The 19,782-nt window shown below is 36.4% G+C and overlaps 1 protein-coding gene across 4 annotated transcripts in view; it reads left to right on the forward strand.

Moving 5' to 3' along the window:
* LOC133197243 (uncharacterized) overlaps nt 1-19,782 on the forward strand; it is a 42,787-nt gene that overhangs the window by 14,103 nt on the left and 8,902 nt on the right. For 3 of the 4 annotated variants that reach the window (XM_061333178.1, XM_061333180.1, XM_061333181.1), the window contains exons 2-21: nt 591-818; nt 1,080-1,368; nt 1,515-1,663; nt 1,776-2,393; nt 2,491-3,138; nt 3,227-3,859; nt 5,224-5,835; nt 6,134-6,559; nt 6,656-7,192; nt 13,049-13,311; nt 13,664-13,687; nt 15,095-15,226; nt 15,391-15,549; nt 15,797-16,442; nt 16,550-16,732; nt 16,832-17,052; nt 17,794-17,902; nt 17,998-18,780; nt 18,879-19,061; nt 19,173-19,393. In XM_061333178.1, the coding sequence (XP_061189162.1) occupies nt 591-818; nt 1,080-1,368; nt 1,515-1,663; nt 1,776-2,393; nt 2,491-3,138; nt 3,227-3,859; nt 5,224-5,835; nt 6,134-6,559; nt 6,656-7,192; nt 13,049-13,311; nt 13,664-13,687; nt 15,095-15,226; nt 15,391-15,549; nt 15,797-16,442; nt 16,550-16,732; nt 16,832-17,052; nt 17,794-17,902; nt 17,998-18,780; nt 18,879-19,061; nt 19,173-19,393 (7,064 nt within the window). The remainder of the gene's footprint in view (nt 1-590; nt 819-1,079; nt 1,369-1,514; nt 1,664-1,775; nt 2,394-2,490; nt 3,139-3,226; nt 3,860-5,223; nt 5,836-6,133; nt 6,560-6,655; nt 7,193-13,048; nt 13,312-13,663; nt 13,688-15,094; nt 15,227-15,390; nt 15,550-15,796; nt 16,443-16,549; nt 16,733-16,831; nt 17,053-17,793; nt 17,903-17,997; nt 18,781-18,878; nt 19,062-19,172; nt 19,394-19,782) is intronic. The other variant, XM_061333179.1, reaches the window with a different exon arrangement.

Below are 19,782 nucleotides of genomic sequence, written 5' to 3' on the forward strand. Positions count from 1 at the left end.
ATGCAGTTGACATCTTGCCAAATACTGTCTTTTGAGTAAATAAATAAAGAGTTTAGACAATGCTTACGGCATAAGACGACCCCCCTTTACCGTGCATTGATCAGAATGACTGGTTAAACACTCTACCAATTGTATAGAGTTTCACTAGGGTCATCTGATTAGTTTTACTGGTAATAAAACTAGAAAAATAAACTTGATTACATCTATAATGAATGCTTTAAATTTCATATATCAAGTGTCAAAAATGCAAGGTTATTTTGGTATAAATTAAAGATATTGACATTTTCTTCATTGCCATGTGCATTTTATGATGTGTCTGGCAAATGCTTAACCACCCAAAACACAGGTGTTATTAGCTGTTTACAATATTTTGTTTAAGATAGAATTTTTAATTTTTATTTATTCAGGATCGAACTTAGTTCTCAAGCTGAGGTCATAATTTTATACTCCAACTGCCCGTAAAACACAAATATCGGAAACATTTACATACATATACATGTATTCAAATGTATCTATAATAATGCTTATCATACTCTCAATTTTGCTATTAATTCAACAAATGTAAGATTTTATTGATATTACTTATACAGATACCTCTGTCGTGTTTTACCATCTCCCAATGAACACATTGATTGGAAGGACCTCTGTTAATCCATCGGGACTTGATGCCAACATCGATGGTTCTAATGGACTTCCGAAGAGCGTCAAGGGGGCCATGGGAAACGCCATCCGGATCCGTGGGAGACGAGAGTGGCTCCAGGTCAGCGGACCCGGACATAGACACGAATGTTTTGGAGATCTCGAGAAATGTCACAAAGGTAGGGAATATCGCAAAAGACTGATAAGTTTCCTCATTATCCAATATACATGTATGTGTCTGATGCTAACTGTATTCAAACCAGGAAACTTTCCAACATACAGGAACAAAATAATATCTCACTACTTTAAATTCAACTAAACTCTTCAAACTGTAATTCAAAATACAACGGTAATTCAAATGATTTTCATTTATTTAGGAGGTTAAGTGAAAGATCAGTATTTCTGCTGTTCTTTAGATTATTTTGGTTCCTTTTCTGTAGGATACACCATAGGGCTTTGGGTCAAATTTAACAACATTGGGGATACTGAAGGCATATATCTGTCCAATGGTGGTCACAGTTCAAATTCTCATGGCATCGCAATGATGTACAAACTTGGAGAACTGGGGTTCGTGTTCCGAACCAAGTCTGGACTTTACTGGAACGTTAAATATGATAACTTACTGGAAGACAAGTGGTACCACGTGACAGTCACATGGACCAATGCAAAGGGAGTTAAGCTTTACATCAACGGGGACCTTGTTAGCGAGACAAAGACGCCAGAACAGAGGTACATATACAATATATAAGAAAATCTCTACATGAATGTTCCCTCATCTCTAATTCATTTCTTTCCCATTACATGTATTTCTTCTCTTTAATTTCAGTTATGCTGATGGTTATTTATTTCAATGTCACTATAAATGATTTTTTTAGGTTAGCAATAGCGAGGAAGCCCCGTTTTAACGAGTTTCTGATCGGCCGGAGTAACGATAGGACTGGACTTGATTCACTGGGGACAATCACTGTGGATGAGTTGAAGTTCTGGTCCGAATACAAGGACGAGTTTCAAGTTCCCGAAATTGGTGAGAGAGAAAAAATGCTTCCGAGAAGAATCTCTTTCGAAAACTCATCTTTTAAATTTCATACATATACTGTAAATGAATACAATAAAACGTTTCACAATGATCTTTGTAGGTCCCATGTACCGATATTATTTAGACATGGATGAAATCGTTGGAAGAGAACTGGTTGCCAAAAATATTTTTTCTGAAGTTTTGGGCAATGTGCAAACTGTGGAAGGCAAAATAGGAAATGCCCTGAAATTTAACAAGGACGGAGGAAATGTTGATCTAGGGGACTTCAGCACTTCTTGTCTAGGTAACCCGGACCTCTGTCTCCATGGATTCCTGATCTCGTTCTGGGTCAAATTAGATGAGTTGCGAAATCATTCCTACTATTTCTCCAGTCATGGAATTGATATCTACTCAGTTGGAAAAAATCTATATGCCACTGTACAGGCCGGTAATCGGAAGTGGGAAGCTCGGACGTACGGCTTAGAAATGGGTATCTGGCAGTATGTAGAAGTGACATGGAGCGAGTCTAAAGGTTTGTCTATCTACATAGACCTACGTCTAGCTGTTAAACAAGCTGGGCATTCAATAGAGTCGCCAAGTAAAAGTACTGATTCTACATTTTACATTGGTCGTGCAAATTATGCTAATCAGCAAGAATACCCTTATGCTCTTATTGATGACGTGGAAATGCTTTATGGAGAGAGGGAAATCTTGTTGTACTTGGATCTAATACAGAGAGGTAAGAGAGATAACTCTAATGCTAGTATGAGTGTAAGTTATTGAATATTTCTAGCATAATTATTTTGAGTTACCTTCCTTGCTTCTCTTAATTTTAGATAAGCCAACGAAAAATTACTTCAGCTTCGACAGTGCGATAGGAGATCAAATTTATCATCCGTCCATGGTGATCGAAACATATGGATCACCGAAACTTGTAGCAGGTAAAATCGGACAGGGTATCAAACTAAATGGAAATCGCCAGGTTGTAGACTTTGGAGAGCACCAAACAAGCTGCTTGGGTAATCTGGACAATTGTCATCACGGGGTCCTTATGGCCATGTGGTTTAATCCCACAACATTCCGGGACAACATGTACTTTGGTTCTACAGGAAAGAACGGCATTACGATCAGCAACACTGGAAATCGTGTGGAAGTGACTGCAGCAACCTCTACCCGCGAATGGAACGTCTCCACTGAGGTTTTGTCATACGACAACTGGTATTTCTTAGAAGTGTCATGGGATCCAGAGAAAGGTCTGGAACTTTATATCAATGACATCCTGGTATCCAGCAACGACAATCCAAAGAAACGAGCCGTTACGCTGGCAACTGGAATTTACGCCAGCTCCCAGGAGAATAAGTTTTATCTCGGAAGGGGAAACACCAGGATGACATCTAACAGTTTTGGCAACGCCATGTATGATGAGTTGGAGTACTGGTATGGTCCAAGGGATTATCTCATAGCCTTTGGTTTTATACAAAGAGGTAAGATATAACACATTCCTAATGGTTTCGTACCATTTAAATTTGTTTTTGTGACCGTAAATATATTTCATTTTAAATGTTTTGATAGGCAAACCCAAGGGATACTTAATTGACATGGAGGCTAAAAGAGGGGATGATCTTGTCCATCAGGATCTTCCCCTTCGTTTGTATGGTGATCCTCAGCTGGTGCAAGGTGTGATCGGGTATGCTTTACATCTCGACGGCAACAACCAATACTTAGACGTAGGATCTCACGAAGATGAATGTCTTGGAAATCTACAAAAGTGCTCTAATGGAATAACCGTATCAGCCTGGATGAATTTCAAAGATTATACAGAAAATATGTACATTCTGTCCACTGGTAATAACGGGATCCGTATGTATCAGAAAGGGGGAGAGACGTTCGCTGTGGTTCATCAGAACGGTAAAGAATGGGAAGTGGCAATCCCAAATCTGGAGAAACAAGCATGGCATTACGTGGAGCTGTCATGGCATCCCGACTTCGGACTGAATATGTACGTGAACAATACGTTAGTGGCCCACTCGGTCTACACTAACGTTGTTCCAAATGTAAGGAGGTCCGGGACACGCGTGTACGTGGGTCGTTCTAACGCCGGCGATACGGGGGAGACAACTCGTACCGCCATGATGACTGTGGATGAGATGGAGGTTTGGTATGGACGGAGGGAAGGGCTGGTGGCCTTTGACTACATCCTTCGGGGTAAGTCACAACTGTCTGAAATAGACTCAATCCGTACAAAAATCTACCGAAAATATTTACGAAAGAAAAGTCACGATCAATTAAAAACTTTTTTGTATATCTAATTTTCCTTTATAATATATCAAATAATACGTGTTTATGTTCCTGATAATCATTAGGCTAGTAGTTAGCTTTCTTGCACTTGTAAAATGTGTTGCTTTGATTGCAACTGCAGATGACTGGTACATGTAAGCGCTGGCTTTATATTTTTAGTATATATATATATATGCTCAAGCTTCTTTTTATTTGGCATTTATATCGTACTTCTGCATGTATCATTTGGGTTTCTATTATAAATAATATTCTGTTAGACACCTTGGATGATGCATGAATTGAAGAGCATTTCGATCAAGCTTTGCTTTTGCTCTAAATTCGAAACTTAGCCTTATGCGATCTTGCATGTTAAAAGGATATAGTACTATACCTTTCCTTTGGAATGTCATAGACAGATATTTCTCGTTTGTTGTGTGGAATCTTTGCAAATAGACGGTGAGTTGTCCTGGATGCAGTTTGTTTAGGCATAATATATTACTGAATGCCCTTGTGGTTCGATTTCTGTACTCGGAATAAGGTTGCATTTACATGTAGTACTTTACAGAACAAGGTCTTGTTTGAGAGCATGCGCAGTGATAAAGGTTTACATTTTATTTCTTTCAAAAGACATAGTTACAGGTCGAGGCGTTACCATGGAGACGTCTTGTTGTTGTCTGAGTTTTGAGAAGTTCCCTTTAATGGCGAGTACCGGTTATGTGGATGTTGTCAGTTATTCTACGTTTGCCTCTGTTTCTGTTGATTAATTTAACGTAGTGTACAAACAAGAGCATGTTCGATTCTCATAGACTGTTCGAAAAGTTTTCAGTTGAGGAATCGGTGACGGGGAGTTTTTATGCATGTGAAGTTTTTGGATATTATTGTTTTATTTTTATTTTTTTAATTTCAATAAAACATTTTATAACATTATGATATGCTACCTAGTTACAGAACTTTTGCTTGGATTTTATTTAAATCCTTGTTTTCATGCTTTTCTTGTTTATAGATAGGCAGTCTTTATCTCTTTTTTCTATTTATTTTTAAATTTGTTTATTTCGTATGTATGACGTACATATTGACTTTTTCCTTTCATATCAACTTGAAATACAATGCATTAATTTCAAATCATTGAAATGAATTAATATGTAACGGAAGAATGACATTATGCACAAATCCACCATTCTTTGTATAAATATTTTTAATATTAACCAATCATTGCACCCTTTCACCTATTCGTTGTCACTGTAACTGCATGGTTTTGATTGGTGTTTTTTCTAACCCTTGACTTCCAACAGACAACATTCAACACGAGACTATCTCCTTGGAAACGGTGTCTGGGGGCTTGGTAATCCATCCCCGCCTTACTATCACTTTAGTCAATGGTGCCAGGCTGACAAACGGAAGGATAGGAAATGGAGTTTCTCTAGAGGGATTTGGTCAATATCTAGACCTCGGAAATAATGGAGACAAATGCATGGGAAACCTGAAGAAATGCAAAAATGGATTGACAGTCTCGCTTTGGATAAAAGCACGTAAATTACAAGATGGCACATACTTCTTGTCGAGTCCTTCCAATACGCTGTCTTATGAGTATGGACAACTGGTTGCAAGATTCTTTATGGATGGCAAGATGTGGGAAGTGTCGACTCCTAATGTGAGGGCTAAGCGTTGGCAGCAGGTGGTAATGTCTTGGTCGCCAACTGATGGCGTAGAGCTATATCTGGACGGCATTAAGCAGAGCTCCACTTCCACATGGAGTTCTTTGCAAGGTGACGATCCAAACATCGGAAAGACGTACGTCGGCCGTTCCAAAGACAATAGCAGAAAGACCGTCGATGCTTTAATTGATGAAATACAGTACATCTACGCACAACGGGATCAAGCTATAGCCTCTGGGCAACTGCAAGGTTTGTTAATAGAATAAAATCCCTGCTTTGTAGTATCCCACATTTCCTATCTCACTGTAACTTGTTCCAAGTATGTTGTCATATTGTAATTTTTGTATTTACTACCACCCGGTAAATTCAAAAATGACAATATGACATTTCTATACATAATGAAATGTCCACTGTCTTCTCACATTTAATCTATCCATTCTATCCGCTTGTAATCACGTAGAGTCATTATAAGACACCCTCATCAGTCACTAAAGAATTTTAATAACTATTAAATATCTGAAAAACATGTGTTTTGTTTTGTTCATAGGATACATAAATCACCAGGCCTTACCACTAGATCGAGTACCGCGAATTGAAAATGGTAAATTCTTCATCAAGTTACCAATTAGAACAATCTATCTCTATGGAAACCCCGCGCAAGTTCAAGGCCAACATAGTCGAGCAATAAGAATAAATGGGAAAAGCCAGTATCTCGATTTTGGAGATGACTTAATTTGTAAGGGAAATTTGGCCAACTGTGAGTCCCGAGGCTTCACGGTACAATTCTCCGTGAAGCCAGAACGTCTGATAGAGAACATGTACCTAGTGGACAGTTTCCCTCTGTCTGTGTACTACCGGGACGGCAAACTGTGGGCCACAGCAAGAACCCCTACCATGTCATGGACAACCTCAACCCCAGACTTTATTGCAGGAGAGTGGCAGCTAGTGGAAATCACCTGGCAACCTCAAAGAGGTTAAGTATCGGTGTTCTTTAGAGTAATATTAACATCACAATCCAGTTTTTTCTTCTCGTATCGTATTCTTTCATGTTTTTAATATCTCTTTGTAGGAATATCTTTGTTAATTGATGGACAAGAAAAGTCCCATCAGACGTTTGGAACTCCTCAGCAAGAAATTCGGGAATGGGATAGAAAAACGTACTTTGGTCGTTCCCTCTCGGATATGGTTCGCGAAAGATATGCTGACGCCACCCTGGAAAGGTTAGACGTTTGGAATGTGCAAAAGGATTATTTACAAGTGCATGGACTGATAGGCTCCAATAGCACCACATCAGGTGGCTACACGGTGCCAGGCAGCCGCAATGTGTCAAGTGGCTCCAGCATTTACGTGAACAAGATCAACATCACATCCATACAAGAGGAAGTGACGATAAAACCAGCAGTGGAGGTGGTTCCGGATGTTTTTACGGAAGTAATCAGCGACGACCGTAGGATCCAGGGTAATCCAGGAAGTAGGGTTACCTTTATAGAGCCAGGTGGGGATACCCACTTTAACATACCAGCGGTGGATGACGATGGGGTAGATGTAATCGTTCTCAATGGAACTGTCCTTAGTCAAACTCGAAGAAGAACAACTCCTTTACCTCGTGAGTATAGTCAGTTTACCTATTTGTTTTTAAACAATAATGAATACATGTACATTAGGAGGACTTTTACAATCTGAAAAACTTATAATATATCAATAAATTGAATTTTTATCAAGAAACTTTGATAGAATAAGTTACACTGGCAAAGTTAACGAGGTCAACTTGTAATCAGCACTGGGATATTAATCATGGAAAATGGTTTCAATTCATGATAAGAAACAAAATCTTTTTTTTAAAAAAATGAAACTGAATCAAGAATTTGAAGAAGGAAGCGTCACAATTGAACAATTATATGTTCTTCCTGATAAACATTAAATTTTGATGCCGAACACTGCCGTTGCTGTTACATGGGTGATTACCAAATTATGTTGCCTTGAAAAGATAGATGAGTACAATAAAGGGTCTATATAGTCGTCAATATAGTCAATAATAGAGCACATCTACCGATAGTTTGGACTTAATGGTTCGCTGACACTCAACGAGATAACAAAAAGCTTTAAAACTTTGATTGTGGGAAGCAATTCCCGATTTCCCCCGCTAACGTTTGCTCTGATGTGAAATATACAATGTAGTCTTTGCCATATGAGGAAGAAATTATTCCGAATTGATGATATATTTTTTTTATTTCTGTTTTCCTAATTTTTCACGTCCCGCAGTGGATTCGAACCCGCGACGTACATGTAAGGATCGACTCCTTACACAGCGACTCTAGAGCAAACGCTCTAACCACTGTGCCACGCGGGCGACCAGGTTTAGATGAAGGCGGCTAGTTTAGACGAAGACGACTATAAAAAAAGTAAAAAAAACAAAACAAAACAAAAACAAACAAACAAAAACAAACCAAACTAAATAACAATGAATTTAAATTGTATTCTTTTATCAGGAGTCAAAAGTTTTGTTGGGTAAGGAACTGGAGACAACCTAAAAATCTATTAATTTCGACACAGTTACATTAAGTCGACAAAAATTTTGAAAGATGTTACACTCCCAGCTCCACCCCACCACCCCACTTTAAAAAAATCCTAATTTTCTACAATCAAGAGCTGTACTGTTTTTATTTTAGAAAGCTGAATTTCTTAAAATAACTTCTCAAACAAATTTTAGAAAGCTTAATGCTTTCTAATAACCTGCGGCAAATGTTGATATCTTTTTTTTCCGAGTGACTGTCTACAAATCAAATCATGCTGAGTTTTTGCAGTGTTTACCTTATCTTTACTTGGATCATAATCTTGGCATTCCTAACTGCTTGTTTGATGGCTGAGTCATTCATTGTGTGGCGTAAATCTATCTTCGTATTTTAAAAGTATTTTTATATTGCTAAAAACGTGTATCTTTGAAGAAATAACACTAAGTGGCAAAATGTCATTAGTGATGACGATCAACGAAGTTTACATTATTTATCTTGCATTAAAACCTTTACCACCTGTATTTTGTGAATATTTTAAGATAATTTCGTTGCACACCGAACCTGGTATCCTGAATATCTCCGCCATTGAGCCGGGGGATATAAGCAAGGAGCTGCCACTTCACGTGTTTATATTTTTGCTCTCAGGGGGTTATTAATTCTGTGAATGGTGTATCGTTGTGATGAATCAAACTGGTCCACTGCTCACACCTCTACTGTAACTGAGCAGGCAGTCTTCCAAACCCATCTTCTGCTGAGGACCCATAACCGTCTGCTCAAATCTAATTCTTGCTCTCGCGTCGATCACCGGAAATGACGACTGCCGTTCCTTCTATTCGAACTGGAATCTGATATACTTACATCTACATATTTCGGAGGTGCTTCATCTCTGCTTGTTTATCTTTTTGGAGCCATCACACACACGCAATCTGTTTCTCACTGCCTACTGAATTATATCTATTCTGAGAGGTGGTTGTGTGACTAAGCCAAACATTCGAAATCTTGGAGTTTAATTTCTTTCCTAAAATTTCTCATCTGCAAATGGAGTGATTAAATCATCGAATCTACTTGTAATGAGGGAAATTACTTTTTTAGCGTTACTGGCATTGGCTATTGGTAAGTTTGTTTATTTACAAAACGTATAAAAACGTTTCAGTCGTTTTAGAAAATAAGATTCCATAAATGTTAATTTAGCATTAGTATTCCATTCATGTAAAAAACCAGTTTGGCAGCTACACAAGCGGCGAATTTTTAAATGGCTGTTACGTGAAATATTTAAATTGCACAGTCAAATAAACACATACATGTAAGCATTTGGTTTACTTATTGAGAATATTTCTGTGTTGGTTGAATTATTAAAAAAATAACTCTTAACTTCAAGACTGTTTTACTTGTAATTTTTAAACCAGTTTTATTAAAATGAAAACTGTGAAAAACCAGTCATTTTCAAGATAACAACACTCAATTGAAGTTTTAAGGGGGAAAGGAAACTAAAAATAAATGGCTACCTTTAAATTATACGATTTATTTCTTTGTGGATCTTGATCGGCTCCGAGAAAAGTAGGCACTTAAAGTACAATGAATACAAGGTTGTGATTTAACTCAAAAGATCTGCGGGACTGATAGCCATTGAATGAAAACTGTCCTTTAATTAGAAAGACCGACATTTGTTATATTCTATCGTGTACTGTGTTATTACGCAAGAACTGAAAAAATCTTTTTATCTGCAATTATAAATACATCGTCAAGTAGCTTCACTCCTTCGATGAAACTTGCAGCTAGCATCATTAAAAATACTTCAACTGCCTGCTAAGAAGAAGGAAACCACTTGACTCATGCATGTGCACTCGCGCGTTCTCTCTGACCTGCCATTCCACGACGGACAGAAGCTGGTTCCGTGTGTACCTGAGAATAGATAAAACATTCCTGAAGTATTGATGATAATAGCTTCCGCATGCTGCTGGCAGTATCTGGTGATGAACATAATACAATGGGCTACCTTGAGTTTATACTAGGAAAATATTCTTTTAATTTGTGACTCATATTACTTTTTATAGAAATTTATTTTTTCAAAATTCAAAGTCAGTGATCATTCCTTTGAAGATGAAATTGGTAGATATAAAAAAATAGTCCAAGAAATCATAGGATTCTTAAAATTCATGATAAATTACATGATGAATACCATTTCTCTTAGAATCTGCTTCTCATAAATCAGTTATTCTCTAAAATGATTATAATTTAAACAATATTTTATTATGCATAATCATAATAGGATTGGACAGCAGGCACTGCCTATATAAGTCCTCTCCATAATACAAGGTCAAAGTCATACAAGTACATATTAGTTACATATCATTGAAAAAATAAATATATACATGTGTATATTCAAAAGAAATTTATTTAAAAAAAATAAGACAAAATAAATAGTAAAAAAAAATCTTTAAAATGAATCATATCTAGACAAGTTTTTAAAAGAGAAGCCACTCAGTAAAACACAACAAATTTTAAATCCAAAAATCTGAACTTTTTTCAGCAATTGGAGACTTTATTTTATTTTTTATTTTTTTTACATATACTATAAAGCCATTTTAAAATGAATATTGTAATTCGTATATTAATTAGAAGTTGCTTGACCCATACGGTGTTTTGTGCAAATAAAGTGTATAATGAAAATGCTTATTTCCATATTATTAAAATTGTAAATTTTAAAAATAAATGAATAGATAAAAAAATAAAGAAATAAATATATAAGGACGTCTCAAAGTTTTTTGTAAGATTTGACCTTTAACTACATACATGTATGTCTTCCAAGTATTGTTGAGACATATGTTTTGCAGCGTTAACCTGAAATTAAGTAATTAATCACGGTTAGCCACTGGACTTGAGGCGTTCGCTGATTCAGATATTGTCATAGCACACCTTTCTGCGAAACAAATGACCCCCCAGGAGCAAGGGCGGTTTGGGTCAATTCAACATGGACACCAGGCGTAAAACAAGTGAAACTTCATCAAACGAATACCAGATGTCATATTAGCTAATTTATTTAGATGGCTTGACTTAACCTTATTATTCATTTTTTTATTATTTAAAAAAAGTTTTAAGAAGTTTATTAACGTGTGAAGACTTTTCAGATCGGGGGTCAACACATACTTCTTATATATAAAACAAGTGAATTTTCCGTACATTTAGCTGAAAATGTGTTTTCGGCAAAGCTGTAATATTATCAGCAGTGTGTCTGAAGGCGATCTTAATAAGATAGTGGTTAAAAAATGTGTTCAGTACATCCCGTTTATCCATTCTGTATAGTAATAATGCGATCCTTAACTGTAAAAATTCAGATAGTGCGAAGTACCGCTCACAATGAAAAAATTATCAGAAAAAAAGAAACTGGTGGACTGACAGCAGTACAGAGATAAAACGACTCTAAATGTCTTTCTTAGGATATCCTAAAGACCGTATTAGAATTTTTTTCCGTATGAACTTCATCTAGTCCAGTGAATGCGTTATGTTAGTCGAATGACACTTGTAATCAAAGGCTTGTCAGCTTGAATGATTGTCCTTATTTATATGTGGTCCCATCTTATCATTGTTCATATATATCAGTGTACGTAAAGGAATCTGATGTGTCTAACTTTATCAGATAAAAGTGCTTAACAGAAAACATAAAAGCTTCTCATTCTGTTTTTCATAATGTTAATTGTTACTAAAAGAGGCTCTTTATATGTTTTATCTAATTTCTTTAGAAACACGTTATATAACTCTACGTTTACAGAATGTTCTCTACGTAACATGATGAAGTTGCTATGTACATATATATCTGGCAAAATGTCAGAGCAATATACAATTATTGCGAGGTTTCTCCAATAAGACATTTCAAAAAGTGCAACACCTGTGATTTCCATTTGCAATCTGCATCGTTCGATGCACTGCAATGAATACAAAAAGAATGCTAAGATTTGTCAGCAGTGTAGGTTGAATCACTCACTTTTTGCCCCCCCCCCCCCCGCTTTCATTGAAAGTGGGGGATATTAATTTGGGTCTGTTCGTCCGTCTGTCATTATTTCTATGTTTAACACTTTTGTTTCCGGACAATAACTCATAAAAATGGTTTCCAAATATTAACTTTATTTTTGCTCTAGCTTTTTCAGTAAAATTTTAATTCAAAAAATTTCATTGTCTTAAGACCTTTTTGATTTTAAGGTCATAAATTCATTAATTCTGTCTGTGTGTAACACTTTCGTTTCCGGGCGATATCTCAGAAAGCCTTTGAGCTTTTGCAATGGTATTTGATATCACATCTCCCTATGGATAACGAAGACCTGTATTGATTTTGAGGTCCAAAGGTCAAGGTCAGAAATTCATACATTACCAAAATTGGTTCACCGATGATAGCTAAATTTTTCTTTAAGATTTTGCAATGAAATTTTATATCATAACTCTCAATCGTGTAAAGTAGACCCATATGAACTACGAGTCAAAAGGTCAAGGTGAAAAATTCATATCTTGCATAAAATAGTTTCCTGGTAATAACTTTCGTTCTCTTTGAGATTTTGCTGCAATGGACTTTTATGCCGTTAGTTAATATAACTGAAAAAAGACATATTGATTTTGAGGTAAAAAAAAAATGAAGACCATAGTCAGATATTTATATACTAGTATTACATAATTTTAGTTTTTTTATTAAATTTTGCAATGAAACTTAAGGTCATGCATTTCTTTAACTTAAAAAAAGAACCCTATTGACTTTAAGGCCAAAAGTTGAAAGGTCAAGGTCGACCTTTCTCTTTCAGGTCTTCCAGCTTTTTCTTTATTCTTTAAACGGGGAACACAAATTTCCTGAATTATCTTGTTTCTACCTGTTATCTATTTGCAAAGAGTGTTTTGAAGACAAATACATATGATATTAAATCTGATTAATTCATTCAGTAATTAAATGCTGTATTTATTACCAGCCGTAACGACTACTCAAGCCCAGAGCAATCTGTACGAAGTGGAACAAGTTTTCCACCAAAGTCGCCGCTACTCCACACATACCATCCGCTTCATTGGCGGTGCCTACATCCACTATGACTTCGCCACCTTTGGTATAAATGCCCCGAAGATGATGGAGAGGGTGTCCAATGAAACGTTTTATTTCCAGTTCATCACTAAGAAAGCCAACGGTCTTCTGTGGTTGGACAACAGGCAGAACCAAGTCATGTACCTTGCCATGAAGGTAAAACATGAATTTTTGTTTTCTTTAAAAAAAAAAAAATGACGTCATTGCTTTTTTCGGTGTTGATTTTTTTTTTGTTTTGGATTTTTTGTTAAATTATTTTATTTTATTCTAATTATTTTGAGTTTGAATTTTTAGCAGATTATGTTGATTATTGTTAAAGCCCGTGATATTCTGCACAAGCACTGGTTTGCAAAATGTTTTCCCGTAGTATGTTTGCAATAGGCATCTGTTCTGAAAACCCTGATCCATTAAGTAAAGTCCACTTAAAGTTTTTTGGCTTCTGAGGGCATCATATATTACCTTTTCAATTAGTTGAGCAGCATGGCTGATTTTTTCTATGTTTTGGCAGAATATTGAGGACGGCAAAAAGTGTGTAAGTAATCCGGAATGAGAAGACAGGAATCGGGTGAAATACATGCATGATTAGATTTCTCCATAAAACTTTCAAATTGTCATCAAATTTTCGACGTTATTTCTGGATATTTCAGTGTCATATTTTCCCCATAATCTCATGATCAGATGCCCACTACAAAGAAGTAGTTACTTATATCATATTTACTTATATTCTACTTTATTCATATGAGAGAGAGAGAAAGAAAGGATTGATTGAGAGAAAATTTTCATAGCATATACTTTTTGATCATTTTGTTATATACATGTACATGTATACGAATGTTGTCCCAAAATTTCGTAATTCGTAGTATAGGTAGACAAGCGTAATTTTGTAGAACCCCGGTGTCATAAATTAATGAAACTTTGTACATAGATAGAACCAACAATAACTAATAAATTTATGGATAAAGATTGAGTAATTACACGGATGAATCCTATACATAAGTAAATAGAATACTTGTGTATTATAGTACTAGTAGTATTTCATTGTCTGGTATGAGGCGGCGGCGCCGTACCCAAAAATTGCAACTAAAAATCGGTATATGATATTTAAAATAATAGGAAAAGTATTTACTACTCAGAATAAGAATTCTTAATATTTGTTTTGTTAACTAGCTTTCTTCAATTTTGTCATATGTGCTTAAATTACTATGAATTTTATAATGTTTTATATGCAGCGGTTTGAAATCTGATGTTGAAAAATGACGGCTGCGTTGATACAAGCAGCGCACTTGCACAGCGATCAAATGTTCTGAATTTGAATTCACTCCTACAGAAAAGCACGTCATAAATGTATCTATAATCTTTATGATGAATTAAAGAATTTGATTCTACTCCAAAAAATCCGAGCCGGTTACGTTAAGTGTATTTTTTTTCTTTTTTAATTACTTTGTTTTAAAGATTTGAGCTCAGTCAACGGAATATTGGGACAACCCCATATATATTTAGACTGACTTTGCTTTGTGTGTTCGGTTTTTGCCATTATTATAATAGATTTTGATGAGATATGCGGTGCATGATTTTTGAATGATTTTGTTTGTTTCAACTGAATTATACTTCATATCGAGTCTATAAAGAAGGGGTAAGAGGTAAAGATATATAGTTAAAATATGTAATAAGTAGCTTTTTTTGCCAAACCTCGATCTTTGTGCTGTAAATAATTTGTTCAGGCGTTCTTTTATGTCCACTGTCAAGTATTATTATCACGTTGATTTTTGTGTTTTGTTTTTTATTTATTATTTTGTTTAATTTGCTCCCTATATTTTTATTTGCTTTATATTTTGCAGAAAACTTTGTGTACAACTGTTATTATATCTACAGCTGTTAATCACATGTATATCCCTTTAACAATTCAATAAAGTTAAGTGTTGCTTGTATGGCTTTTCAGGATGGCTACTTGGTCTTTTATATTGATGATGGAACAGGACAGCCTCAGCAAGTCCAGCTTCGTGCTGAGAACTTCCAAGACCTCAACGACTGGCGGTGGCATAAAATCTCCATTGAGAGAATGGGGCGACACGTAAGACACTTGTATACGGAGTTATAAAAATAAGTCCATGTAAAATCATTATTTAAATTATTGTGTGTGATTGAGGCGAAATTGAGACAAGCAATTTCTTTTCTTTTGAGAAGAATGAGTAACAAAATACGCTGTACCGTATGGTAAATCATTGTTTTTTGCAGATGAGATTCTTCATAGATGAGAAGTATGCCGGAGAACTCTTCACTAGAAACGAAATTCAGCTGGTTGCCCCTGGTGACGTGTATTTAGGTGGAAGCCCTGATACTGTTCAGCTAACAGACAGACATGTACGAGAAGGTTTTGATGGGGCACTCACAGAGGTAACTCACATTCGACAAAGCTTCCGTTACGCCTACATTGATAAACGATGAATCTATGTGCAAGTCACCAGTTGTATGAGAGATAATCAAAAGATCCCTATTCTTATGCTTGTCAACAAAGCCCCGTAAATGCAGAGATTTCTTGTGATTTCAGTAAATTACATTTTTATTTAAATTTGATCATGGTACTCTAAAAGAAAGAATTGTTAATAAAATAGTTAATGAAATTGTTCTTGCAAAATTCCAGGTTATCTATTCCAAATATGCCAGAAACAACCATGTAACAATCATAAGTTTACTAGCCCATATTGAGACACATGCATCAAAACATGGTAACATAATAATCTACAAACCCAACGAATTCGGCACCCGGCCTCCAACCAGAGTAACAACACCGGTGCCAAGACCAAAAGAAATTGTCCTCTTCCGGACTCTTTCACTCCTCAAGTTCAACTTCCATATCCGGGCCACAGGTTATATTGACATGAGGAATGGAGGAGAAATGTCTTTCCGGTTTCGAACACTTCAGATGCATGGTTTGATATTTGTTGCTGGAACTTCCGGTTCCTTTATCAGCTGTGAGATTGTCGATGGTATCCTATACTTGGTTTATAATTTTGGTGCTGGTGCCAAACGCGTCCGACTCTCTACAACAGTTGTTAATGATGGTCAGCCCCATTCTGTAAGAATCGTCGTCAGCTATGGCCGCCGTGTCACGGTCTACGTTGATGGTTCTCCGAACACGATCAGTTTGTCTGCATCGGAGACGGCGTTATACTTCAGTGGCGGAATCTGGATCGGTGGGCCAAGGGAAAACAGTGAGCTGTCTTGGTATCAGATTTCAAGGAATGGATTTGTAGGATGTCTTCTTGATTTCACCCTGAAAGACACTAGTAAGTGGAAGGTGTTCAGTAATTTTGCTTGTATCTGGGGGATGTTTAATATGTGTCATTGTTGTTTGTATCATGAGTGTATATGTATTGCAAAATTTATTTTTCAGCCACAGACTTCCGTCCCATTGTCATCCAAAATGTTCCTGAACTTTCTCAGACCTGTATAGTAGGAGCAAACGAGTGCGCGGTGCCCTCCATCTGCGGGTCAGGAGAGTGTTCGTACCATAATGCCCTATCTTACCACTGCTACTGCGCAGGAACAGGAATGGCGGGCGACAATTGTGATATCTGTATGTTGAAGCATACCTTTAATTTTTTAAGTATTTGTATTCTGGTTTTGTTGGATGAATTCTTAATTCTGATTAATGAATGACTCTGTTTCATTCTAGGGCCCGTCACTGCCGCTTTTGAAAGACAAGAGTATGTCATATATCAGTATGCGAGATTCCTAGAAACTCACCTGAACGACTTCTCATTGAGATTTAGGACCAAACAAAGTAATGCCATTTTGTTCCAAACTTACTCTTCACAAGGCCATAACGATTTCATCCGAGCGGAACTTGAGAATGGGCGAGTCAAAGTCACCATTAGAATAAATGGCAAAGATCAGGTATTGTTTTGTAAATCATTATTAAAATAAGCGTGCTTTTCATACCTGTGTGTTTGACTTTGAAATTCTGAGTTTCCTTGCACACGATCACATTTTTAAGTGTGAAACTCAAATGATAGCTTTCACAGTGGTGAGCTTTGATTATTTATATGTATTACTAATTGCACTCCTATAAAGTATTACGCTACATCAAAAACATTTTCACAAGTGTGAATTAAAATGGCTTTTGTGCACTAACTATATCTATTGCAGCTTGTCAGCTTTACTATTATATTAACTATTTGTGTGGATGCACTGTCATTTTCAGATTTTCGATGTAAATCCAGTGAGTAGTTAGATGTGAAAATTAGCTGTAATTAATTTATCTGTTAATTTACTAATTCAAAAATTCTTTTTCATGATTTGCATGTTAGTGGTCTGGGACTGGAAGTAAATGTTAACTTGAAAGTTAAAGCAACACTTTTTAAATTAAAGTTTGAATTATTTTTAAATCAATTATTTTGTTTTCTATCCTTGCATGAGATTTTTAGTTTAGTAAATCATATTTCAGTAGACTTAATACATGTACTTGCGAAAGGGATTATTTATTCAAGCGGAAACTATTTTATATAAACTCATTCATATGCAGCATGTAAATGATACATGTGTGAAAATTTGTACCAAGAGTTTTACTGAACTTTCATTTGCTTATTTGACAAGTTTATTTTCAAGATTTAAATCAATCATTTACTTCATTTTTAGGTATTCTACACTGGAGTATATCTTAACGATGACAGATGGCACACATTTAACCTCCGTCGCCGTGCGGACCACTTGGAGTTGTGGGTAGATTCCCAACAACATCAGACAGGTTGGTAATCCTGCAAATTTCCTCTTTTATTGAGTTGTGAAGAATTGTTTTGGTATAGAGCTGTACAACTATAAACGATTAATTTTATTTTCCAGAAAAGATATCGGGCAACGATTTCTATATCCATTATGATAAAATCTACTTCGGCTCCCTTCGTGAAATTTACCCTACCCTGAGAATCCCTTCATTTCATGGTTACATGCACAACGTTTATGTTGATAGAGTTGACATTTTTGAAAAACTAAAGCAGCACAGCGGTGGGCACTGGCCTATATTAATATTCACTCGTTCTGAATGGGAGCGTCACGTCCAAGGTCACGTCCATACCCCAAGACCCACCACCCGACGGCCCACCACTCCAAGACCAACGACAACAGCCCCGAAGCCAACCAAAATCAAGCTATTTAGTACGATTTCAATCCTTGTTCACGATAAACATTATCATATCCCAGGCTATGTTGACTTCCGGAATGGAGGAGAAATCCATTTCCGGTTCCGTACGTCACTGCAGACTGGACTTCTTTTGACGATTCCACGATCTACGTCCCTATCACAATTTATGAGTTTTGAGGTCTTTGAAGGAAAATTGTACTTTGTTTATGACTTTGGTGCTTTGACTAGAAGAGTGTTAGTGTCCAATGACTTCGTTAGCACTGGTCGATGGCAAAGGGTCCAACTGTCATTGTCTGCTAATTACATTCTTGTCTCTCTTAACAATAAGCCCACCCGTATAGATCTCACTTCTTTCGAGCGTAATAGTTTGTACTTTGCTGGTGGAATTTGGATAGGCGCACTACCAGAAGAAAACCTGTCCTGGTATACATACGCAAGACGCGGCTATGTGGGGTGTATTGGAGACCTTACCCTACATGAACTGGGTACGTTTCTCACTTTTTTTTAACTTTTATGTATCAGTGGGTGTACGAGCACAAAGGCACAATATTCGTCATTTTAAATGTTGTAATGCTTTTGACAGATTCGAACATGCGCCTTCAGACGTCCATCGCAGGAAGTGGTATTTCTAACCAGTGTTCAGTACTTGTCCGTCACTGTGACAATGCCAATATTTGTGGTACGGGAACCTGTCGTTATACCGACCAAGGGGGATTTGCCTGCTATTGCCAGGGCACAGGATTTGGTGGAGACCGCTGTGATAGATGTAAATTTTAGCAGAATATTCAGTTTTCAGTGAAATAAAAACTAAACAATTTGCCTCAAGTTTCAAATACTTAAATTATTTACTCATACAATACTTTATTCTGTATTCCAGGGCCGGTTACCAGTATCTTTGAGGACGGACACTATATTCTGTATAATTACTTGATCCAGCAAAAAACACACAATAACGATTTTTCAGTTCGGTTCCGTACTTCACAGGATAATGCTATTCTCTTCCAAACACACTCATCTCGGGGACTGGACGAGTACATCCGGGCAGTTCTAGAAAATGGACGCGTCAAGGTTACCGTCAGAATCAATGGAGTGGATCAGGTACCAGTATTTTATTGATGAAGAATTGCAAATAAAACGGTAGCTTTTAAAAAATAATACCATTTTTCCATTTGCACAGCTTCAACAAACTTTAACAAAAATTAGTATTTTATCAGTTTTATTTAACTTGCAGCAAATTTTAACTCCTTTTGTAAGTAGTTTTTTGGGTGGTTTGGAATTCAGTATCTGGGTTGCATGATACAGATTTATATACAGTTCGTATTACTGTTTAAATGAAGATACGCGTAATTGTGAAGGTAACCGATTTATGGGTTATTTTGCATGACCAGTCGTAAAATCCTTTACGAATAAATCGACAAAGTATCAAATGTTTATGACTGTATATAGTCAGTTTTGAGAGAGCAAATTCATCTAATGGCAACCCTTTT

This window comes from Saccostrea echinata, unplaced genomic scaffold, assembly GCF_033153115.1.
Source record: "Saccostrea echinata isolate AGI-Se365-2 ecotype Australia unplaced genomic scaffold, CSIRO_AGI_Sech_v1 ptg000030l, whole genome shotgun sequence".
Lineage (NCBI taxonomy): Eukaryota > Metazoa > Mollusca > Bivalvia > Ostreida > Ostreidae > Saccostrea > Saccostrea echinata.